Source organism: Uloborus diversus, chromosome 6 (assembly GCF_026930045.1).
Source record: "Uloborus diversus isolate 005 chromosome 6, Udiv.v.3.1, whole genome shotgun sequence".
Classification (NCBI taxonomy): Eukaryota; Metazoa; Arthropoda; class Arachnida; order Araneae; family Uloboridae; genus Uloborus; species Uloborus diversus.
Genome location: NC_072736.1, coordinates 138,705,630 through 138,724,992, shown reverse-complemented (window position 1 = coordinate 138,724,992; position 19,363 = coordinate 138,705,630). Strand labels below are relative to the sequence as shown.

General features: G+C 35.0%; 1 protein-coding gene across 1 annotated transcript; it reads right to left on the bottom strand.

Annotated features, from left to right (window-relative positions):
- Window positions 1-2,940: 2,940 nt before the first annotated feature.
- Window positions 2,941-19,165, bottom strand: LOC129224499 (plasminogen-like). The gene is made up of 9 exons (XM_054858961.1): window positions 19,054-19,165; window positions 17,459-17,601; window positions 15,862-16,099; window positions 14,693-14,803; window positions 13,690-13,915; window positions 12,598-12,721; window positions 6,440-6,596; window positions 6,171-6,289; window positions 2,941-3,172 (listed from the first exon to the last, which is right to left on the bottom strand). The coding sequence occupies exons 1-9, from the start codon at window positions 19,100-19,102 to the stop codon at window positions 2,987-2,989; spliced, it is 1,353 nt and encodes a 450-aa protein (XP_054714936.1). The 5' UTR covers window positions 19,103-19,165; the 3' UTR covers window positions 2,941-2,986.
- Window positions 19,166-19,363: the final 198 nt, after the last annotated feature.

The following is a 19,363-nucleotide window of genomic DNA, read 5'->3' as shown; positions in this document are numbered from 1 at the left end:
TGTGTTTGAGGAAATATAATCTTTTATCATCAAATGAATTGCAAATTTAATGGAATATAATAAAATTAATATGCATTGGAAATTGATGATTTTAGAAAACTATTCTATATGCTATTTCCTTTTTACATTTGAAAATCCTATTTCCCGTTTCAATCTCGATTTTCATTTATTTTCCTAATTCATTCTTATTTTAAGTAAATTCGAATCTTTTTATATGACTTTTTTATTAAAAAAAAAAAAAAAAAACTATCGAAAAAATGTTTTTCAACAAATAAGAAGTCAAAATGTGTTATTTATGTCATATTTAATAACCGTGTAAAGTTTTAGAAAGGTGCTTTGAATATTGAAGAAAAAAATATTTAGGATGTTCGCTTACCTTAAATACAGCGACAGGTGCATACTGCGACAAACGGTAATTATGCAGTCTCACAATACTAGAAGGTAGGCGAAAATAATATCCGTCCGGTTAAACATGTTTTCATTCAAGATTTGTTTTAAAATCATCTTAAATGTATTATAGATGTGTAACACGTAAAAGTACACCCTCTGGCTGTGAAACTTTGAATTACTTTATTATTCGTTCAAACAAATTCCTTCATAATGATGTGAGAGAATGTTATTAATTTCTGAGCAATAGCTAGACAACTTTAAAGTAGGGTCGTTTAATTATAGGCACACTTAACATTAAATTCCCGAAATCACGGGGCTCATTGCCCTCCCCCCCCCCATCCTCAAAAAAAGACGGGTTTGCTCGTAAATTCAAAACTCTTTTCTGCCATTTTCGAAACAAGGGTACAGCGCATACATAGCTACTGCTTCAAAGCGAGGCAAGATCGTTTATCGTTGCTACCCGGCCTGTCTAGTGATCAGAGGAGTCTGACTGCGATGGGGAGGTCCCGGGTTCGATTCCCAGCTCGGGCATGGACGTACTTTCTCTCTCCTGTCCTTGTCCTTCCTTTGTGTGAATGTGTTGTTATGCTGTGAATGGTTGATTACCCTATAAATGGGTCCTTATGGCAGGTGTGTACTGTGGAAGTCGGACTTCACACCAAATTACAGTACAGATGGAAAAGTGAAGCAACGCACCCCAAATGGCCTGGCTGGCACAAGACAACAACGACATCATTTGTCGTTGTGAATCTTAGAAACCTGATTGTGAATTACAGCATAAAATCGACGCTATTGTAAGAATAAAACTGAAAGACAGACGTAAACATTTGACAGTTTATTCGTGATGAGACAGAAACTCTTGATCAGAATATATGAAATATAAAATAACGTAAACTTTCTACTCCTAAAAGCAATAAACATGTGAGAAAAGTTAGTGCTGCCTTTAGGAAGAGTGAAGCAAAAATTTAAATCAAAAAAAATCCCGAAATATTCCGGAATGTAGACTGTGTTAAAACTTACGAGACTGAAGAACAAGAAATAAAAGTGTTTTTGTAAATATTAAAAATCATTTACACATGTTCCTTAAGAGTTTTAATATGATTACTCTTACTTGTTTATTATTATTTTTATTTTTTCATTATTTATTTCCGTTGAACACAATTTAGTAGCATGTTACCAATAGGTTAGGAATCCATTTCAAACTACTTTTGATCGTTTCTCAGGTGCTAAAGATAACATATGAGGCAGTGGGAAGCAAAGGGATGCAAGTGGCAAAATTAAAAATTTAAGATAACGAGCATAAATGGTAGGTGAACCTCTCATCTGTCTTGGGACAAGAGATAGTACTAGTAACCTTGGTAGGTTCTGTTATACAGCATGATTTAGAAAAATATTTCAATGAAGGCCTACCCAGGATCTTTAAACGCGTTTTTCTCAAAACTTGAAAATATCCACTTACATACCTTTGCTTCTCACTGCCTTATATGTTTCCTCAGAGAACCTCCGCACCTACCAATTGCTTGGTTCATCGGTTTTAAGATAAATCGGAAGCAGTCGGTACATGAAGAATTTTATTTAAATATTTAAAAGACAATACATATAATGAACTCTCTCTCTCATCAGAACACTCATGGGACCGAGCAAGTGTTCAGATTACTAGTTGTGCTCAATGCTCATTGTATATGGAGACTCAAAATGCATGAAAATGTATTCTATTTGCGATAACGGACTATGTTCAGTTCTTTGCCAAGCGAGCAACACCAATTATTGAGGTGGAGATGCTGATTTTTGGATTGGTGGTTAGTGAAATATCTAATTCAACTCATAGTAGGACCTAAACTCTTGCATATTTTTCATTCTATTTTAATTCAATAAAGTTTTATATAACATTCAACAATAAAATATTAAAATGCAGCTATCGGTATGTTACCTGGAAAAAAAATGTTATTTTAATCTGTGTACTCTCATTCAAGGTTTGTGTAACCATCCAATTATTATTTAAGTGAAAATATTTCTGGGTGACTCTCAGTCGCATATTGCTTGAAGGAAATAGTACTTCAAAGGTCTTTCTTGGTACAATGGTTGGATTCCTGAAATATAGTTCAGTGGCAGAAACTCCAGGCTCATATTGCTCAGTTGAATGATTCTATGTGATGCAGCAATCTCCAGGAAGAGAACTTTTCTTCGTCCTCTCCTCATCTTCCCTTTAATGCCCTTCAACCACTGTGATAAAATTGTGAATGTTCAGGGTTTCTAATTTGTTTTATAGGAATTCCCAAGTATCGATTGTAAACATGCTCCGTATATAAAGAGATAATAAGAATGCGAGGTTAAAAAAAATAGCGTTCATAATACTGGGATGTTCATATTATAGGGCTTTCAGAATACATAGAGGTCAGCCTATGGAGTTTCACCGGGACCATTAAAGTGCATTCAGAATATCGGGGTGTTCCCGTTAGAGAATGTTCAGATCGAGTCCAATGTAAAATGGTTTTAGGTTTAAACAAACGAAAACACACACTTTGAAAATAAAGAGGCAAGATTCGGGAAAGAAAGATGTTTTATTCCGATGCATTCTCTTGTACGTGTAGTATTTTTAAGCGTACTTATTGATTATTTCTCGTACCCATTCACCTTTGTCTGCCACTTTAGCGTACACTGCTTTTGAATCTGGCTCACCGCAGACATCCCCTGTGTGGTCACTTGTGGTTCCGAAGCTGGTTACACCCAAAAGATGCCACTTGCCGGCTAATCTGCAAACTAAAGGCCCACCACTGTCCCCCTAAAATGAACACAGAAGTAAATATCACGAAATAACGCCTAAAAACAAATTACGTAGAATATATAAACTGCAAGGTGAGAATTTATCACAAATTTGTTTTAGAAAATATATATATATATATATTTTTTTTTTGCCTACTTTTTCATAAAAGGTTTTCTTAAAAAATGATAAGAATAATAATTTGAAAAAAGAAAGAAAGATTTAAAGTGTCGTGAAAAATTTAGAAACAAAATAAAATTGAAAAAAAAAAAAAATCAACTGAATCGAGATTGAAAAATAAAAATAAATATTTAGAGGCACAGCAAAGTGGGTTTTTGCGATTAAAACATTCTTAACCGGAAACTTTGATTTTAGGCCATATTGTTAATTATATTATGGGGAAATATTTAAAAAGTACAGCCGTTATGACCAAATCAACTAGGAGAAAATTCCGCCACGTTATGAGTTGCAAACCTCCCCCCTGCTGGGAGAAACCGCGCTAAGAAATGCAAGAAAAGTTTTGAGTAAAACTATTTTTTCATTTGGTTTAGTATCTAAGAAGGTCAATTTAGTGACAAGCTAGGTGGTCTGCTTTAATTTTAAAAATTGCTGAGATTTTAAGGGCTTTATTTTCCCCTAAACAATTAGCAACAAACGATTTCATTTTTACTACAAATGATTCTTAGGGCACATATATTATCTAATTTAAAACTTTTAATAAAAATATTTCTTTTATTCTTTGTTTAACAATATTAAAAAAACCCAAAACGACTGGTTTATTTTGAAATAAGCTTACAATCGCTACTTTTCCTCTTAAAATTAAGTGCTGTTGTAAAGTATTGCACAAAATATGCACTTCATAGGTATTGGGCTCGTAACTGGAGGGTTTCAGGGTTCGATGCCAGCCGATCGAAGATCCTCCGTAATTGCTGATGAAGACTGGGTCACGTTAAATAATTCGTGATCATAAAGTCCTCCAAATGAATCAATACCTCTAGGGGTGCTGGACCAGGAGTTATCCGGCATCTGGTTTGGATCTGACTTTCGAAATGTTGACAGATCGTGCTTTATCTATTGTGTGCTGTCTGAGCTAAATCGGACTTCCTCCTTAGAGGTGCTTTGTAAACGAATTTAAAAAAATAATTATGTGTACGCGTTTCTGGAATGTACAAATCATTATTTTGGGAAAACTTGTACGTGTTGCGGGTAATGTTTTGTACACGTAGAGACCATTATTTTTCAAATGTGACTTTCTTTGGAAAGTGGAAAATTGATACTTCGTATTATGATACATGACGTTTCCCTACATTCGAGTATATCACAATTAAAAGCCAACGTTTAAAGTTCTGGGAATAAAATGTATATATGCAAAATGTAAGTGTAACGACGTCACACCGGTGCAAATGAATTAAGTCAGGGGTGCCCACCTGGGGGGGGGGCGTTCCTGGCACAGACTGCGCCATTGAAATTTTTAGGGGGGTTGTTTTAAGGGCTATTTTTGTCATTTTTTGGGGGGGAACTCTTGCTTTTGGGGGGTCTCCGTGATTTGAGCTTGGGATCACTAAGATTTTGTACGCCCACGTTGGATTCTAAAATGAACCAAGGTTCAAATTTGTTCCCAGTTCTATCCAACCACGTTTCCCCTAAAAGCTTGGTATGTGGTCTTTTAATGCAAAAAGAAATGCTTTTAATGGAAGAAGAAAAATATCGAAGAAGAGATGTATTGATGTGCGTACTTCGTTCGCTTCGCTCGTTTCCACCTATAAACCTGCTGTGCGTCTTTTCCTATCGTCGCCTCAAAGCAACACTAAGACATCTAATCCCAGGAATAACACTAAGATATCCTACTGTTGCTCTAAAGCGACGATATATAAACGATAGCACCCATGGCTGAATAGTAAATCATTCTTCCTAAAAAAAAGTTTACTTAGACAGTTCCAAATAAAGTTTTTGTACAATTTGTGCAATTTACATCAGGAATTTTTTAGTTCAAAGTTTGATCAGATAAAACAAAATCTTGAAACGACGAAAACTTTTTTGGTTCATTGTCGTTTTGCTCGAGTGCATTAATGACAAGAGCAACGAGCATAAGAACAATAACTGCACTTTAAATGAAGCTGCTTATGATTATTCAGGGTGTTCCGTTTAAACCTGCAAAGACCTTTATTTTCGCAACCGTTAGTCCTAGATGTATACTTCCAATTGCAAAAATGTTCAAAATCAGATGCAGAGTTAAGGTATTGAAAGTTTGAAGCAAAAATAAAAATGAGTCAAAAATTACAAAATTTAACTTCTTATACGGACCCTAGGTCTCCTAGCTAATATTTAGAGAAATAATCTCCATTGAAAACTATTACTGACACAAAAAATTTGACATTTGTACGACCAAAACTCAAGAAGATATTCCAGTTTAAAGTTTTAAGGGACCATACAGATGATGAGATTGGAACTTATCGCCCTTTCAGAAATGACAGGTCGTCAAAGTAAGAAAAACAAGGTATTTGTATTTTTCATCGTTATTCAAAAATAAATGTAAATGTTATGTCGTGATACGCAAAAACAAACTACAAAACCTCGAACAATTTGAAAAACCACACTCTATGAACACATAATTTTAAACACTTGTTAAACGCTATATTCCCCCCCCCCCCAAAAGGTGTTATTGACGGCGAGTGTAAAGTGATGTAAGTCACAAAACGCTGCGTTTCATCGACGATCGTACGATCAATATCTCGATGAATATTGATCGTACTAATTTCAAACTTTTTATGTTGGAATTATTTTTCAATTGAGATTATTTCCCTAAATATAAGTTAGAGGACCTGGGGCCCGTATAAAAAGTTAAATTTTGTATTTTTTGATTTATTTTTATTTTTACTTCAATCTTTCAATATCTTAACTCTGCATCTGATTTTGAACATTTTTTGCAATTGGAAGTATGCATCTAGGACTAACGGTTGCGAAAATAAAGGTAGATTACATTTTTATTTTATACCCGAAACAAATTAGTAAGACTTACTTGACAAGGAGCATTGTTCGGTTTGTCAACACAGATCTGTGTTTCCTCATTATGCGTACAGTTGTCTACGTGTTGAATAACTTGATCGGACTGCTTCAGTTCATCCCAATGACCCGATCCTTAGTAAAAAGAGTTAGAAGAGTTAATAAATATACAAGAATACATCTCATCTTGCTTCTTTCACTCCACTTTTTTAGCATTTTAAAACAAATGGATTCCTGCTCTAAAGATTTTTTTTTAATTCAATTTTTTTATGTATCAATAAATACCTCTGGTTTCACCCCATCCAGTTGTATAGCAAGTCCATCCGGGTTTAGCTTCCCATCCTTTGTATGGCAAACAAGCTGGCTGAACACCATCCGTAAATGCTACTGGAGCATTTAACTTTATTAAAGCCAAGTCATGATCCAGCGTTGCACTCTTCAACTAAACAGTTTTTAAATATGCCAATTAAATTCTAGAAATTTCAAGACACATTTTATGTGAAGATATGTCATAGCATTTGCTTTTGTATTACAGTTTTAAGTACCTTTTAACTTTTCATAGTCGGTTTTTAGGTAAATACTTTTAACGACATTGTATCTTTATTTGTGAATGCACTAGCAAAAATACCCTGCGTTGCCTGAGTCATTTAATGGGGAAATTACATGAAATTTACTGTTTTCCGCCATAACTTTTTTAAACTAAGAATTTTAGAAATAAATTATAGCCTATGTTGTTTCTTGATAATGTAGCTATCTGTGGTGAAAAAATAATTAATATCGGTCCAGTAGTTTTGAAGTTCACCCCGGGCATCCTTACATAAAGAAGTAGCCATTTACGTATATAGATTAACATACTTCTCTCTATCTCTCTCTTCTCTCTCTATCTTTATTTCCATCTCTCTTTTATCTCTATATCTCTCTCTGAAGACGCATTTTATATAAAGATATTCCATAGCATTTGCTTTAGTAATACATTTTTGACGCTCTTATCTTTTCATAGTCGATTTTTAGGCGCATACTTTTGATGACTTTGTATCTTCACTTATTTGAATGTGTTAATAAACTTTATTTATTTATTTTTATTTATTATTTATTTATTTTGCTGCCTAAACCATCTTACAGAAATTTAACAAAGAACTTGCCAGGGTGAAGCTACATGTTTAGGGTAGAAGGATATTACATTAACCAGAAAAAAATGTGAGGTACAAATGGTAACTTCAGCAAAAAAAGAGGGGGGGAGGAAGACACTTGAAACTTTACAACTTAAACTATTTTTTAAAAAAAATGTACTTTTTATTCACGTTTTACACTTAGTTTTTTAATTTTTTGATACTTGGCTTTTAATTTCAGTCTTGTGTTGTTGTTGTTTTTTCTCTTATTTATTTATTCATTTACTTTTGTTCTTTTTATTTCGGTAAATTATAATTTTGTATTCTCTTGAAATTATCAAGCAGTCTAGACGTCTCTACATGCGAGAAGTATTGTTTTATGTCAGCTTTTTAAACTTTAAGCCTCAAATTTGTTTCGAATGAGCATGTGAAATGAAGCATAATATAGCGTAGCAGAAATCCTTTATTTTGTAGAGACGGGTAATCCAGTTGTTAAAAGCGAACATTTATTGTAAATTGCAACAAAACACATTACCATTAAAAGAAATAAATATAAATTAATCAGTTCCATCTCGGAATAATCTAACATTTACACAACACATCAATCCAGATACCGCGAGCTAGCCAACTCAGCTGGAGACTTTTGAATAAACTTTGCCAGATTTGCATACCCTGTTTCTCTGAGCTTAGGCCGTTGCCACAGACTCCCTCACCAGTCTCACAAGACCATTGGGAGACGAAAACGTACTTTGCGGCCAAACCTTGTTGTAACTCCAGGAGTCCTTGGATTGGAATCTCCAGCAATTAAAAATGCTGGTTTTAAGCGATCGATGTGCACGATCTTTTCCTTGTCGTTCACCGAAATCAAAAAGTTCTTGTCCATTCTCTTTAGGACCTCATAAGGCCCTTCGTAGGGCGGCTGCAATGATTTTTTTACAGCATCTAAGCGCACAAAAACATGTGTACAGTTTTGCAGATCTTTAGGGATATAAATCCGTTGTTGACCATGCCAAATAGGGGTAGATGGACTTAGCGAGCTAATCAGTCTTTGAAGACGTGCAACGTAGTCAGGCATATTAGATAAAGTTTTTTCTTCATACAAGTGTCCAGGTAACCGTAGAGTTGACCCATAAGTCAGCTGTGCCGCAGACGCGCCAAGGTCTTCACGTAACGTAGATCTGAGTCCCAACAGCACTAATGGAAGTGCTTCAACCCAATCGGATTTGTAACACATCAAAGCTTGCTTCAATGGTCGGTGCAGTCTTTCCACCAGACCGTTACTTTGGGGTCTGTACGGCGATGTCCTTGCTAATTTTATGCCAAGCATCTTTGATAGACTCGTAAAAAGTTCAGATTCAAACTGTCTGCCCCTGTCACATGTTATCCTTTGCGGAGTACCAAATCGAGAAACCCATGACTATACGAAAGCACGAGCTACCGTTTCTGCTGTTATATCAGTAATTGGCACAACTTCAGGCCACCGCGTAAATCTATCCACTATAGTCAAGCAATACTTAAAATTTTGAACTTGTGTTAGTGGACCTATTATGTCTAAATGAATGAGAAAATCTCTCATCCGGAACTAAAAATTGAACTAACGGGGATTTAGTATGCAAATGTACTTTAGTCTGCTGACACGGAACACAAGCTCTGCACCAAGCAGTTATCTTTGTTTATATTTGGCCAGACATATTTGCTATCGATAAGACGTTTTGTAGCACGTATGCCGGGGTGAGACAAACCGTGCATTGTATCAAAAATTTTACGCCTTAGAATTTGCGGAACAAAGAATCTATTATAATTTCCTGATGTATCACAATATAGAGATTTATCGGTACCAGGCATAGGAACTTTAGCTAATTTACCACTGTACTTAATTCGTCCCTCTAAAACGTCCTGAAGTTCTTCATCCTCAGATTGCGATTTTTCCCACATTTCTATATCATCTAGAGATGAAAATGTGATCTCCGATATTCGCGATAGGCTGTCTGCAACCAAATTTCCCTTACCAGGTAAATATCTGATATCCGTAGTAAATTGAGATATGAAATCCAACTGACGGATAGTTCGGGGGGAGGATTTTTCATGTTTCCGCCGAAATGCGAAAGTTAGAGGTTTGTGGTCTACATACAAAATAAATTTTCTTGCCTCTAACATGTATCGAAAATACTGAATTGCACTATATGCTGCCAACAATTCTCTATTATAAGTTGAATATTTACATTGAGTAGCCGATAGTTTCTTTGAAAAAAAAAACCTAAAGGCTTGGGACCTTCGGGGGATAATTCATGCAATACACCACCCATCGCAAAATCACTGCAATCAGTTGTTAAAGCAAGTTCTGCATTAGTAGAAGGGTGATAAAGCAAAGTCGCTTCCGCTAAAGCACTTTTAATTTTTTCAAAGCTTGTTTCTGAAGCAGTATCCCACGGAATTTCCCTCTTATCTCGTTTTTTTGCTTTAATTAAAAACTTATGAAGTGGCGCTAAAATCACGGCGATATCTGGAATAAAGCGATGATAATAGTTTACCATACCCAAAAAACGTCTAAGTTCAGAAATAGTTTTGGGTTTGGGGAACTCTACCACAGCCTTCACCTTTTTTGGATCTGGCATACAGCCCTTACTGTTTATCATATGTCCTAAAAAAATTATAGTTTCTTTCCCAAATTCACATTTTGATTCGTTTATAACGATCCCGTAGTTAAGGAAACGTTTAAAAATTTCTTCTAAATGCTTTTTATGCTGCTGGTGATTTTCACTCGCGATTAAAATGTCATCCAGGTATGGAAAACAGAAATTCAACCCTCTCAAAACCTCATCCAAAAAGCGTTGAAATGTTTGTGCTGCTGAACATAACCCGAAGTTTAGAAACGGAAATTCATATAACCCAAAAGGTGTTATTATAGCCGTTTTCGGAATATCAGGGGGGTTCACAGGAATCTGGTGATACGCCCTTATTAAGTCAACTTTCGAGAATATTTTCTTCCCGTGTAAAATGCTAACACAATCTTGAATGTGAGGAATTGGATATTTGTCCTGAACTGTTATACGATTTAGTGCTCTGTAATCGCCAGTTGGTCTCCAGTCATACTCGCCTTTTGGGACCATATGCAAAGGACTAGCCCAATTACTTTTTGACGGTCTACAAATCCCTTTGTCAAGCATATATTCAAATTCCTGTTTAGCTATATTTGAAGTTGCGTTGGGTGTAACCGACGCGCTTTAGCTGAAACAGGGGGTCCCTCAGTCGGAATGAAATGAACAGTATTATGTTTCATTACCTTTTGTGAAAGAACATTAAGTTGTGTAATCTCAATATATTTCTTTAACAATTCTTGATATTCAGAATTCCCATAAATTGTTTTCACATTCGGAACCTCGCAAAATATCGATCGACCGCTTGCACTAAATTTAGTCACCGGATCTAAAATACGCCTTTTCTTTAAATCGACTAGCAATTCAAAATGCTGCAAAAAGTCCGCCCCTATTATAGGCTTTGTAACGTCAGCTATGATAAACGGCCATCTCAATCTGCGTCCTAACCCGAAATCTAAATTTAATAACTTAGTACCGTAAGTATCAATCCCAGATCCATTTGCGGCGTACAAAGTGAATTCTTTTTTTCCGCTGTCTAAATTCAAAAAGGATTTTGGGTAACAAGAAACATCACTACCTGTGTCAATTAGATAGCTCGTTTGAGTTAAAATATCAGTGATATACAGTCTGCGACTAAATCCTGTTTTAGTAAAAGTCATAGAAACTTCCGACGATTTTGAAAAATTTGAAAATTTCGCTTCAAAAGCGCATGGTTTTACACATTTGGTAGCTTTGTCTTTAAATTTAAAATGATACCAACATAACCAATTATTCCGCTTTTCAGCTCTCAAATTAAATTGTTTACGGCCCTGAGATCGATTTGGAGACCTTGAGCGACTGCGCGTTTTTACAATTTTAGTAAGTTCGTCTACTTTCAGTTGCAATTGTTCCAACTGAATTTCGGTACTAGCAGCTTGGTATTTAAAAGTTTGCTTATCAATTGAGTTTACAACCAACCCAGTATATTCGCAAATCTTGTCTGCCATTTCCGCTAACTTTTCTAAATTTTCAGAACTGACCGCTAAAATTGTTTGCACTGGTACCGGTAACCTACGAAGCCAAATATTTTTTAAAAAATCATCATCTACATGACTCTCACTTAATTCCTTCATTTTTCGTAATAACATAGATGGAGATTTGTCACCTAATTCTAAGTCTTCAATTAATGTCTTTACTTTACGACTCTGAGAAAATTCGAACTCCGCTAACAATCTTTGTTTAAGTGCGGTGTATGATTTTTCTGGCGGCTGACATAAAATATCGGTAGCATGAGACAAAGTTTCTGCATCTAGCGACGCAACCAAATGATCGAATTGCGTTTGTTCAACCGTAACGCCAGCTAACCTAAAACTAGCTTCAAGTTGTACAAAAAATAACTTCGCATTATTAGGCCAAAAATTAGGTACTTTTACAGAAACCCTATTGTAACTTAAGTTTTCAGCACTTACTTCCTTTTGAGTCAAATTTAAATTCTCTTTTGTTTCCATACTAACATGAAACAAATATTTACTGAATTTGTAACATGAACAACTAATAGCTTAGGTACAATGCTACACTCAAGAACCTCAAAGGACACATGCACAAAAAAGCAAGACAGTTGAAAAAAATTGAAGTTTTTCGTCGAAATAAATTACCTTCCGGCGAATTGCTGCGACACATTCTTTCTTGAAATCATTTCGCTACCAACTGATAACTGCGTGTTCGGGTCACCAATGTAGAGACGGGTAATCCAGTTGTTAAAAGCAAACATTTATTGTAAATTGCAACAAAACACATTACCATTAAAAGAAATAAGTATAAATTAATCAGTTCCATCTCGGAATAATCTAACATTTACACAACACATCAATCCAGATACCGCGAGCTAGCCAACTCAGCTGGAGACTTTTAAATAAACTTTGCCAGATTTGCATACGCTGTTTCTCCGAGTTTAGGCCGTTGCCACAATTTTAATAGATTTGTTATTTACTTTGAAAAACGTTTTAAATAATTGCACCCATATTGTGTTGCTACCAGATACAGAGTCTTTTCGACTCTTACAGAGTGCAAATACGATAATTTCAACGTTGATTCATTGGGAATTTCGCTAAATATTGATAAACTCACACCGACTTTGGCATCTCATTTTCATCAACGAATTTTTCTTTACCTTGGCGATATATCGCCAAAATGGTTCCATTCGCACAAAAAGTAAATTTGCTGGCAAAAGTAAAATATAAATATTCGCCTTACTTACTTCTTCACCTTCTAGGTCTGGAAAAGAAATTATCTTCGTAGCGGTACGAATCTGTTCATACTTCGATTTTTGAAATTTATGATGAGCTCCTAAGTTTATTCTTACCGTTGGCGGATGTGGATTACTGAAATAATTAAAGAATTCTTTATTTTTGACAGTACATTGCATCCATTATGTAGTAACATAATTATCATAAATCATGAGCATGATTAGTAACTAGTATTATAACGTATTGACGTATAAAAGAGTGAGAACAGAAAATTGAAACAATCGGTAACAGTTGTAATCATTAAATAAATCATATATTAAACCTTGCTTTTGGAAGTGGTGCTACAAATATTCGCAGCATGGTTACAATTTAAGGCATTGAAATTACCAAAAGGGGATGGGGGGCAGTTATGCACAAGCTAGCTATTTTTATAGCTTTTTAACTAGAAACTGATGCAAGCAGGAGCGCACAGAGGAAAAATTATGCGACTCGATAAAAAAAATTATATCTTTGGATTATCATCTTTAAATCCCGACATTAGTTCAGACGAGAGCTTGAAATGTGGACTATCAAGCAAAATCCTGGCGGCTGATAACTCCGAAATTAGAATTTTTGGGAGTACTGAAATTCTCAATTTGCCGAATGGAACTCTAAATTTTACCGAAAAGAACTCCGTACTTCGCCGAATGATGATAATTTTTCCGAATAGAACTGCAAATGTTGCCAAACGATAAATTTGCCGAATCGTCCGACGAAATTTGCCGAATAAGGAAATTTTTGGGAGGCTACAGCAGGGGTGCCCACCCCTAAGAGCAAGGGTGCACCCTTCCCCCTAAATATCGCAAAGACCCCCTTCCAAAAGCGCCCCCCTCCCTCCAAAAAAGAAAAAAAATACCCTTCAGAACAATCCCTCTAAAACACACAGTCTGCGCCATGACCTCCCCCCCCCCCAAGTGGGCACCCCCTGGTCACAGTGATCTCCCATCGGGGGGCGCCCCTGCTGATAACTCTTTATGAATGAATTGGGCAAATTTGTTTCCTCGTTTCTATTTAAAACTGGAGCTTTTGAACGAAATGATTTATTAGTTTTGCAATATACTCACTCAAGAAAGCAATGTGCAGCGCTCAGCACCCATTGAGGACTAATCAGTGTCCCTCCACAAAAATGGCCATTCGGTTCGATGTAGTTCCTCTGAATGGACACTTGCCATGGCCAGCTGTTTGGAACCGCCACTTCGCCTCCTACCATACGATCCACAGCTCCGTATACGGTGTTAGGTTTTATAGGAGTTTCTCCACATTCTTCAGATGGCAAGGCGACGAGTTCCCCTTTTAAAAAAAAAAATGCAAGTACATTATTTCAAACCATTTTCAACCATCAAATCATACATTACAACTGAAAAGTTAGAAAGGAGAGGTTATTGAGAAGTAGATAGGGAAAGATGTCAAGTTTCTGAACAGTTGTCATCAGGTAGTGCTATCCATCCAGGGATATGGAAACGGAGGGAAAACGACCGACTCCGGCTGCGACTATTTCATCCCGAAATCACTCTGACTGCAACTCCGACTCCACAACTGTGCAAGTACTGGCAGAGTTGCAGACCTTGAGGGAAAATGATCGACTCCGACTCTTATTATTTCAAACCTTCGACTTTTGGCTCCGACTTCACAGCCCTGGTGCTATCGTTCTTTCTTCGACCAACATTTCAGTTTTTGTGAAAATGGTGACTGAGGAACAAAAGTCGCTTGATATTCTATGCTTTGATAATAACTATTGAGTAGATATGTGCCGTACATCCAAAGATGAACATATTCAGTATCTTTATATATATATATATTTAAATACATATAAAAATAAAACTTTTTTTATCCATGAAATATCCGTGATTTTTGTATTTCGATCAAAATAATAGTCCGTGAGTCAAAACGGTTGTTCTAGGTGGTTGAAAATATTAGTTCTTATAGTATAATGTCCCAAATCGGCATCTGTCAAAGTGCAACAAACTGGCGACCCAACTCTTAAAAGCATAATGAAAATTTGTAAGTAGAAAATCCTTAGTATTGTTTTTGAAATGAAAATAATTAACTTGATATATTTTTCCTTACCACAGTCTTCTTCATCTGATCCGTCTCCGCAATCATCGACGCCATCACATCTTTTAGAAGCAACAAAACAATTTCTGTTCCTACAAATTCCCTCGTCACCTCCGCAAAGTTCTGAAATAAAAACCAAGAAAAACATCTTGAAAAGTATTCTGTTTTAAAATGAAAGGTACAGCAAACATTGAGTCCCAGTCAAAAACAATATATTTTAGTTGTATTTCTCAAAGTAAACTTTAGACGAAGAGAATTTCAGGGGAAAAAAATATATGTGTTTAAAAGTATATGTTTTAGCAAACCAATGAAATATGTTTTTACAAATACGAAAATGCAAGGTAACTCTGATTACATTTGGCACATCACTATTTCTTCGTCTGTAGTTAAAATAAAATTTTATTTCTGAAAAAAAAAGGAAAGAAAAGGGGGAGGGAATCTAATTTGTAGTTTGTTTATTGGAAGAATAGTAAGTCAACCACTGCAAAATGTTCAACGGCTCCTCCGATTTTAGAAAAAGGTGAAACAAATTATCTTTTTTAGAAGCGATTACTCTAGCTCCAGTTTCAGTATTTCACTTTTGAAAAACATAATAGTCTGAATTCTATCTAATGTATAATAATTCACTTAAAATTGAAAAGTATAGGATCTGAGCTCTTGTGAGCTCCTTAAAAAAGGTAGGGCTTAAAGACTTTAAAAAATTAAGCCTTTGTGTGTATACACTAAAGCAGCTAGGATTTACCATCTGGAAAAGAAACTAGTTGGCATAACATTTCTTACATATACACATACAGGGTGATTCAAAAAGATAAATACAATTTCAAATTTGTGCATTTTCTGCTCTATATATTGTATTTAAATTCTGTAAATTATACTTGGTTATACATATCTCGTATATCCGGATCCCGTTTATCTGGATCTGCGGTTTATCCGAATCAAATTTGTAGAGTTTAAAAAAAAAATACATTCACGTAAATAATTATTTTAAATTATGAAAACAAAAACGGAATAATAAAATGATTAGTGACGTCATATGATAAGATTGGCCCGAAGCATCTCACGTAGGCGAGGCAGCTAATTGTGGGTTCTTTGTCTTTTCCACAAACAGAAAGATTGTCATTTTAGATCATTAAGTATTTAATAATTAAAGAAAACATAACTGAGTTTGTTTTTTAACTCACCAATATCACGTCCAGACTCGTATTCTAATTTGAACCCTCGTCCACCAATCATGTGATCAGATTGAAAGATAAGTCGAATCTCGTTTTCATCTTCGTGTGATAAGATGGGCCTCGGTATCTCACGACCACAGAAGATACCAATTATGGATTCTTTATCTTTTCCATAGACGGCAAGGTTATCGTTGGAGCAACTGCTAGAAGGGTCTATGTCCAGATCTTTAAAAGTTATTTTTATTCTCTACATTGGAAAAAATTGCATGTAGTCAGGTTTTTCATTTAATAATATATTTTATTGGAGCTTCTAACACTTATTGAATAATCTCTCTCTTACTATTTTAATAGATTGAGTGTGTTAGCATAGACGGCAATTTCACACATATTGTCGCCTCACAGCAACAGTAGGATATCTTAGTGTTATTACTGGGATTAGATATCTTACTGTTGCTCTGAGGCGGCGATATCTTATTTACGGTGAAACATCAAATTCCAGTGGCAATTTATTCTGTAAATCCGAAGCCCATATGCAGTGAAACCTGTGTAAGTCGACCACATGCGGTGCATAACTTTAAAGTTCAACTAAGACAAGTGGTCAACTCATAGAGGTTGATGTACATGATCCAGGACTAATTCTGTACCTGAGAATAACGGTCAACTTACAAGGGGGATCAACTTTACAGGTTTTACCGTAGTTGTATGAAGGGAAAAATAGTACTAACTCACATTATGACAGCATAGCTGTTCGTAAGCAAAATGATTGATTGTTTACTGATTTTATACTTCAGAAGTTTGTCATAACCTCAAAATTTGACATAAGTTTGGAATAAGGTAAAACAAACTAGAACTCATTATACTTTGGGTGATTACACTTTGGGGAATAATATGTAAGTACCAGAAATCGGGGTAATATTAAACAGTTATGTACAAAGTGCCTTAAACTAAATTCCGGTTAATGTCTGGACGACACTTTTATTTATTTAATTATTTTTTTTAATTATTTTTTTTAATTATTTTTTTTATTTTTATTTATTTATTTATTTATTTATTTATTTTGGAAACATAATTTAGTTTAGACCAAAAGTTTAAATAGTATATGAAGTGCCTTAAAATAAATTCTGGTTAATGTCTGGACGAAACTTTTCCTTCTTTCGTTTTTTATTTCTTTAAAAATATAATTTAGTTTACACCAAAAGTTTAAATAGTATATGAAGCGCCTTAAAATAAATTCTGGTTAATGTCTGGACGAAACTTTTCCTTTCTTTTTTATATTTTTTTAAAAATATAATTTAGTTTAGACCAAAAGTTTAAATAGTATATGAAGTGCCTCAAAATAAATTTTGGTTAATGTCTGGACGAAACTTTTCCTTCTTTCTTTTTTTATTTTTTTTTTTTAATATAATTTAGTTTAGACCAAAAGTTTAGTTGGATCAAAACATATTTATACAATTTATAATTCGAAACATAGATTTCAAAATATTACATTTCGGATAAAAGCAAAGTAGTGAACAGCAAATTTAATTTCCAGTAAAGCAAACAATCGGGATTTCAGAGGTTTGTTTCTGAATTCAACATTGCTACGAATTCATGATTCAATACTTACAAAAGATTTAGGTGCCTTTATCTTGTACTCGCACGACAAATTTTCTGTGTAGTTACCCTTTTCATAAAAAGGGCTAGTAATTTCCCCTTTCTGCGATGCATCGAATTCCTGTACGTCATCGCATTGCACCGGCTTCTCAGAAGCTAAAAATAATGTAATTACAAATTGAAACAGAGAAGACAATTTTCATTAAAGTGAAAGAATAAGACGTTCGAATGGGGTGGTTTCCTTCAGTCAAAAGTACTTCTTTTAGTCATTGAAATGGATAGAATTAGCAAAAAAAAATAACATGGACCCAGAACATACATTCATTTTCCCAACAGTTTTTTTTAATTATTTTTTTTAAATGTCCGATTTTTCAAACAAGGCGTGGTCTTGATGACGTCACAAATGATGCATTTTGCCGCATCTTTCTACTACTTTTCCACGTTATGATAATCAAGCAGCAAATGAAAATTGCGCTCTGCGCTTGCTATCAACCCTATCGTTGCCAATACACGTGAGTAAAGATGCGAATTAAATATTTTGCACTGTGAATGGCAACACTGAATGGCATTTCATCATTTGTGATGTCATCGGCAAGAAATGTGAAATAAAGCGCTCCGATTTAAGTAATTTATTAAAAATATTAAACGCAAACAAAGTCATTAAAAAATGGTCATATCCTATGTTTTTAAGATTGCTCTTTCAGAAAAAAATGCTTTTAAAATTTTGGAAACGACCCCGTTGATCTAAACGAGCGTACTTTGCCTTGCACAAATGTCAAAGTTAAACACTAGATACATCTCTCTCGTTCCGTTTAAGTTGCATGTTATTTCAATCATACCTTTTCAACAATCAAAACAATAACTACAAGACAAAATTAGTCTATTTTGAAGAAAACTAAAAAGGAAAGAAAGGAAAAAAATATACTACTGCCCATATCGTAAACAAAATCAAATTCATTTTTTTGGTGGTTTTATTTAACTTAAAAGTAACGACTTTTTCGTAGGAAAATTTTCAAATGAACGATGTAACATTGAACATAACAGTCATGTTTCCATCAATTTTCCTGAGGGTATACTCCCAGTAATCCATTACGCACAATATGTGCATACGATCATATACGTAATACGTCATTATATGAAAACTTTTGAAACTTGAGGGTATACGTTATATGTCTAACAAAAGTTTGAGAGTATACGGCGTATATGGAGTATACCCTATGGGAACACCACTGAACATAACAACGGGCCACATCTTGCCCACGAGTCGTAGGTTGAGCACCACTGACTTACATAAATATACACATGGTGTGGTGTGTGTGTTTATGTTTGCATGAAAACATAAGCAAAACAGGAAAGCCCCGATGGGAGGTCACGGGAGGTCACTGTGACCTCCAAAAATGTCCTTATTCGGAAATTTTTGTCTGATGATTCGGCAAAAGTCATCGCCATTCGGCAAAATTATCATCATTCGGCAAAATTAACATCATTTGGCGAAAAAATTTGGAACTCCATTCGGCAAATTGAGAATTACTGCCTTCCCAAAATTTTATGTTCAAGGCGTCTCTAAAACAAGTACACATTAATATAAGACATTCACTCCACTCTTACATGCTAAATCGCTCACGAGCAAACAAGATAATACCAGGAGAAAGAACATTGTGACCGCACTGAAAAAACGTTCTTCGCTTAGTGATCCTCCTTCTGCCAAGCAGACTATCAGGTGTTTGCACTCACACCTTAATCATTTGCATTTAAATACAACACATCTGTTTCATGTTTCTAATCTTTTTCGCTTCCTTTCGCTACAATATTTCGAATGCAAATTTTTGTTAGTGAGATAAGATCTTGGATTATGTGACATCATATCATTATTTGCCTTTTCGCTATCTTTTTTAGCGGGCTTTGAATGTAACGTTAT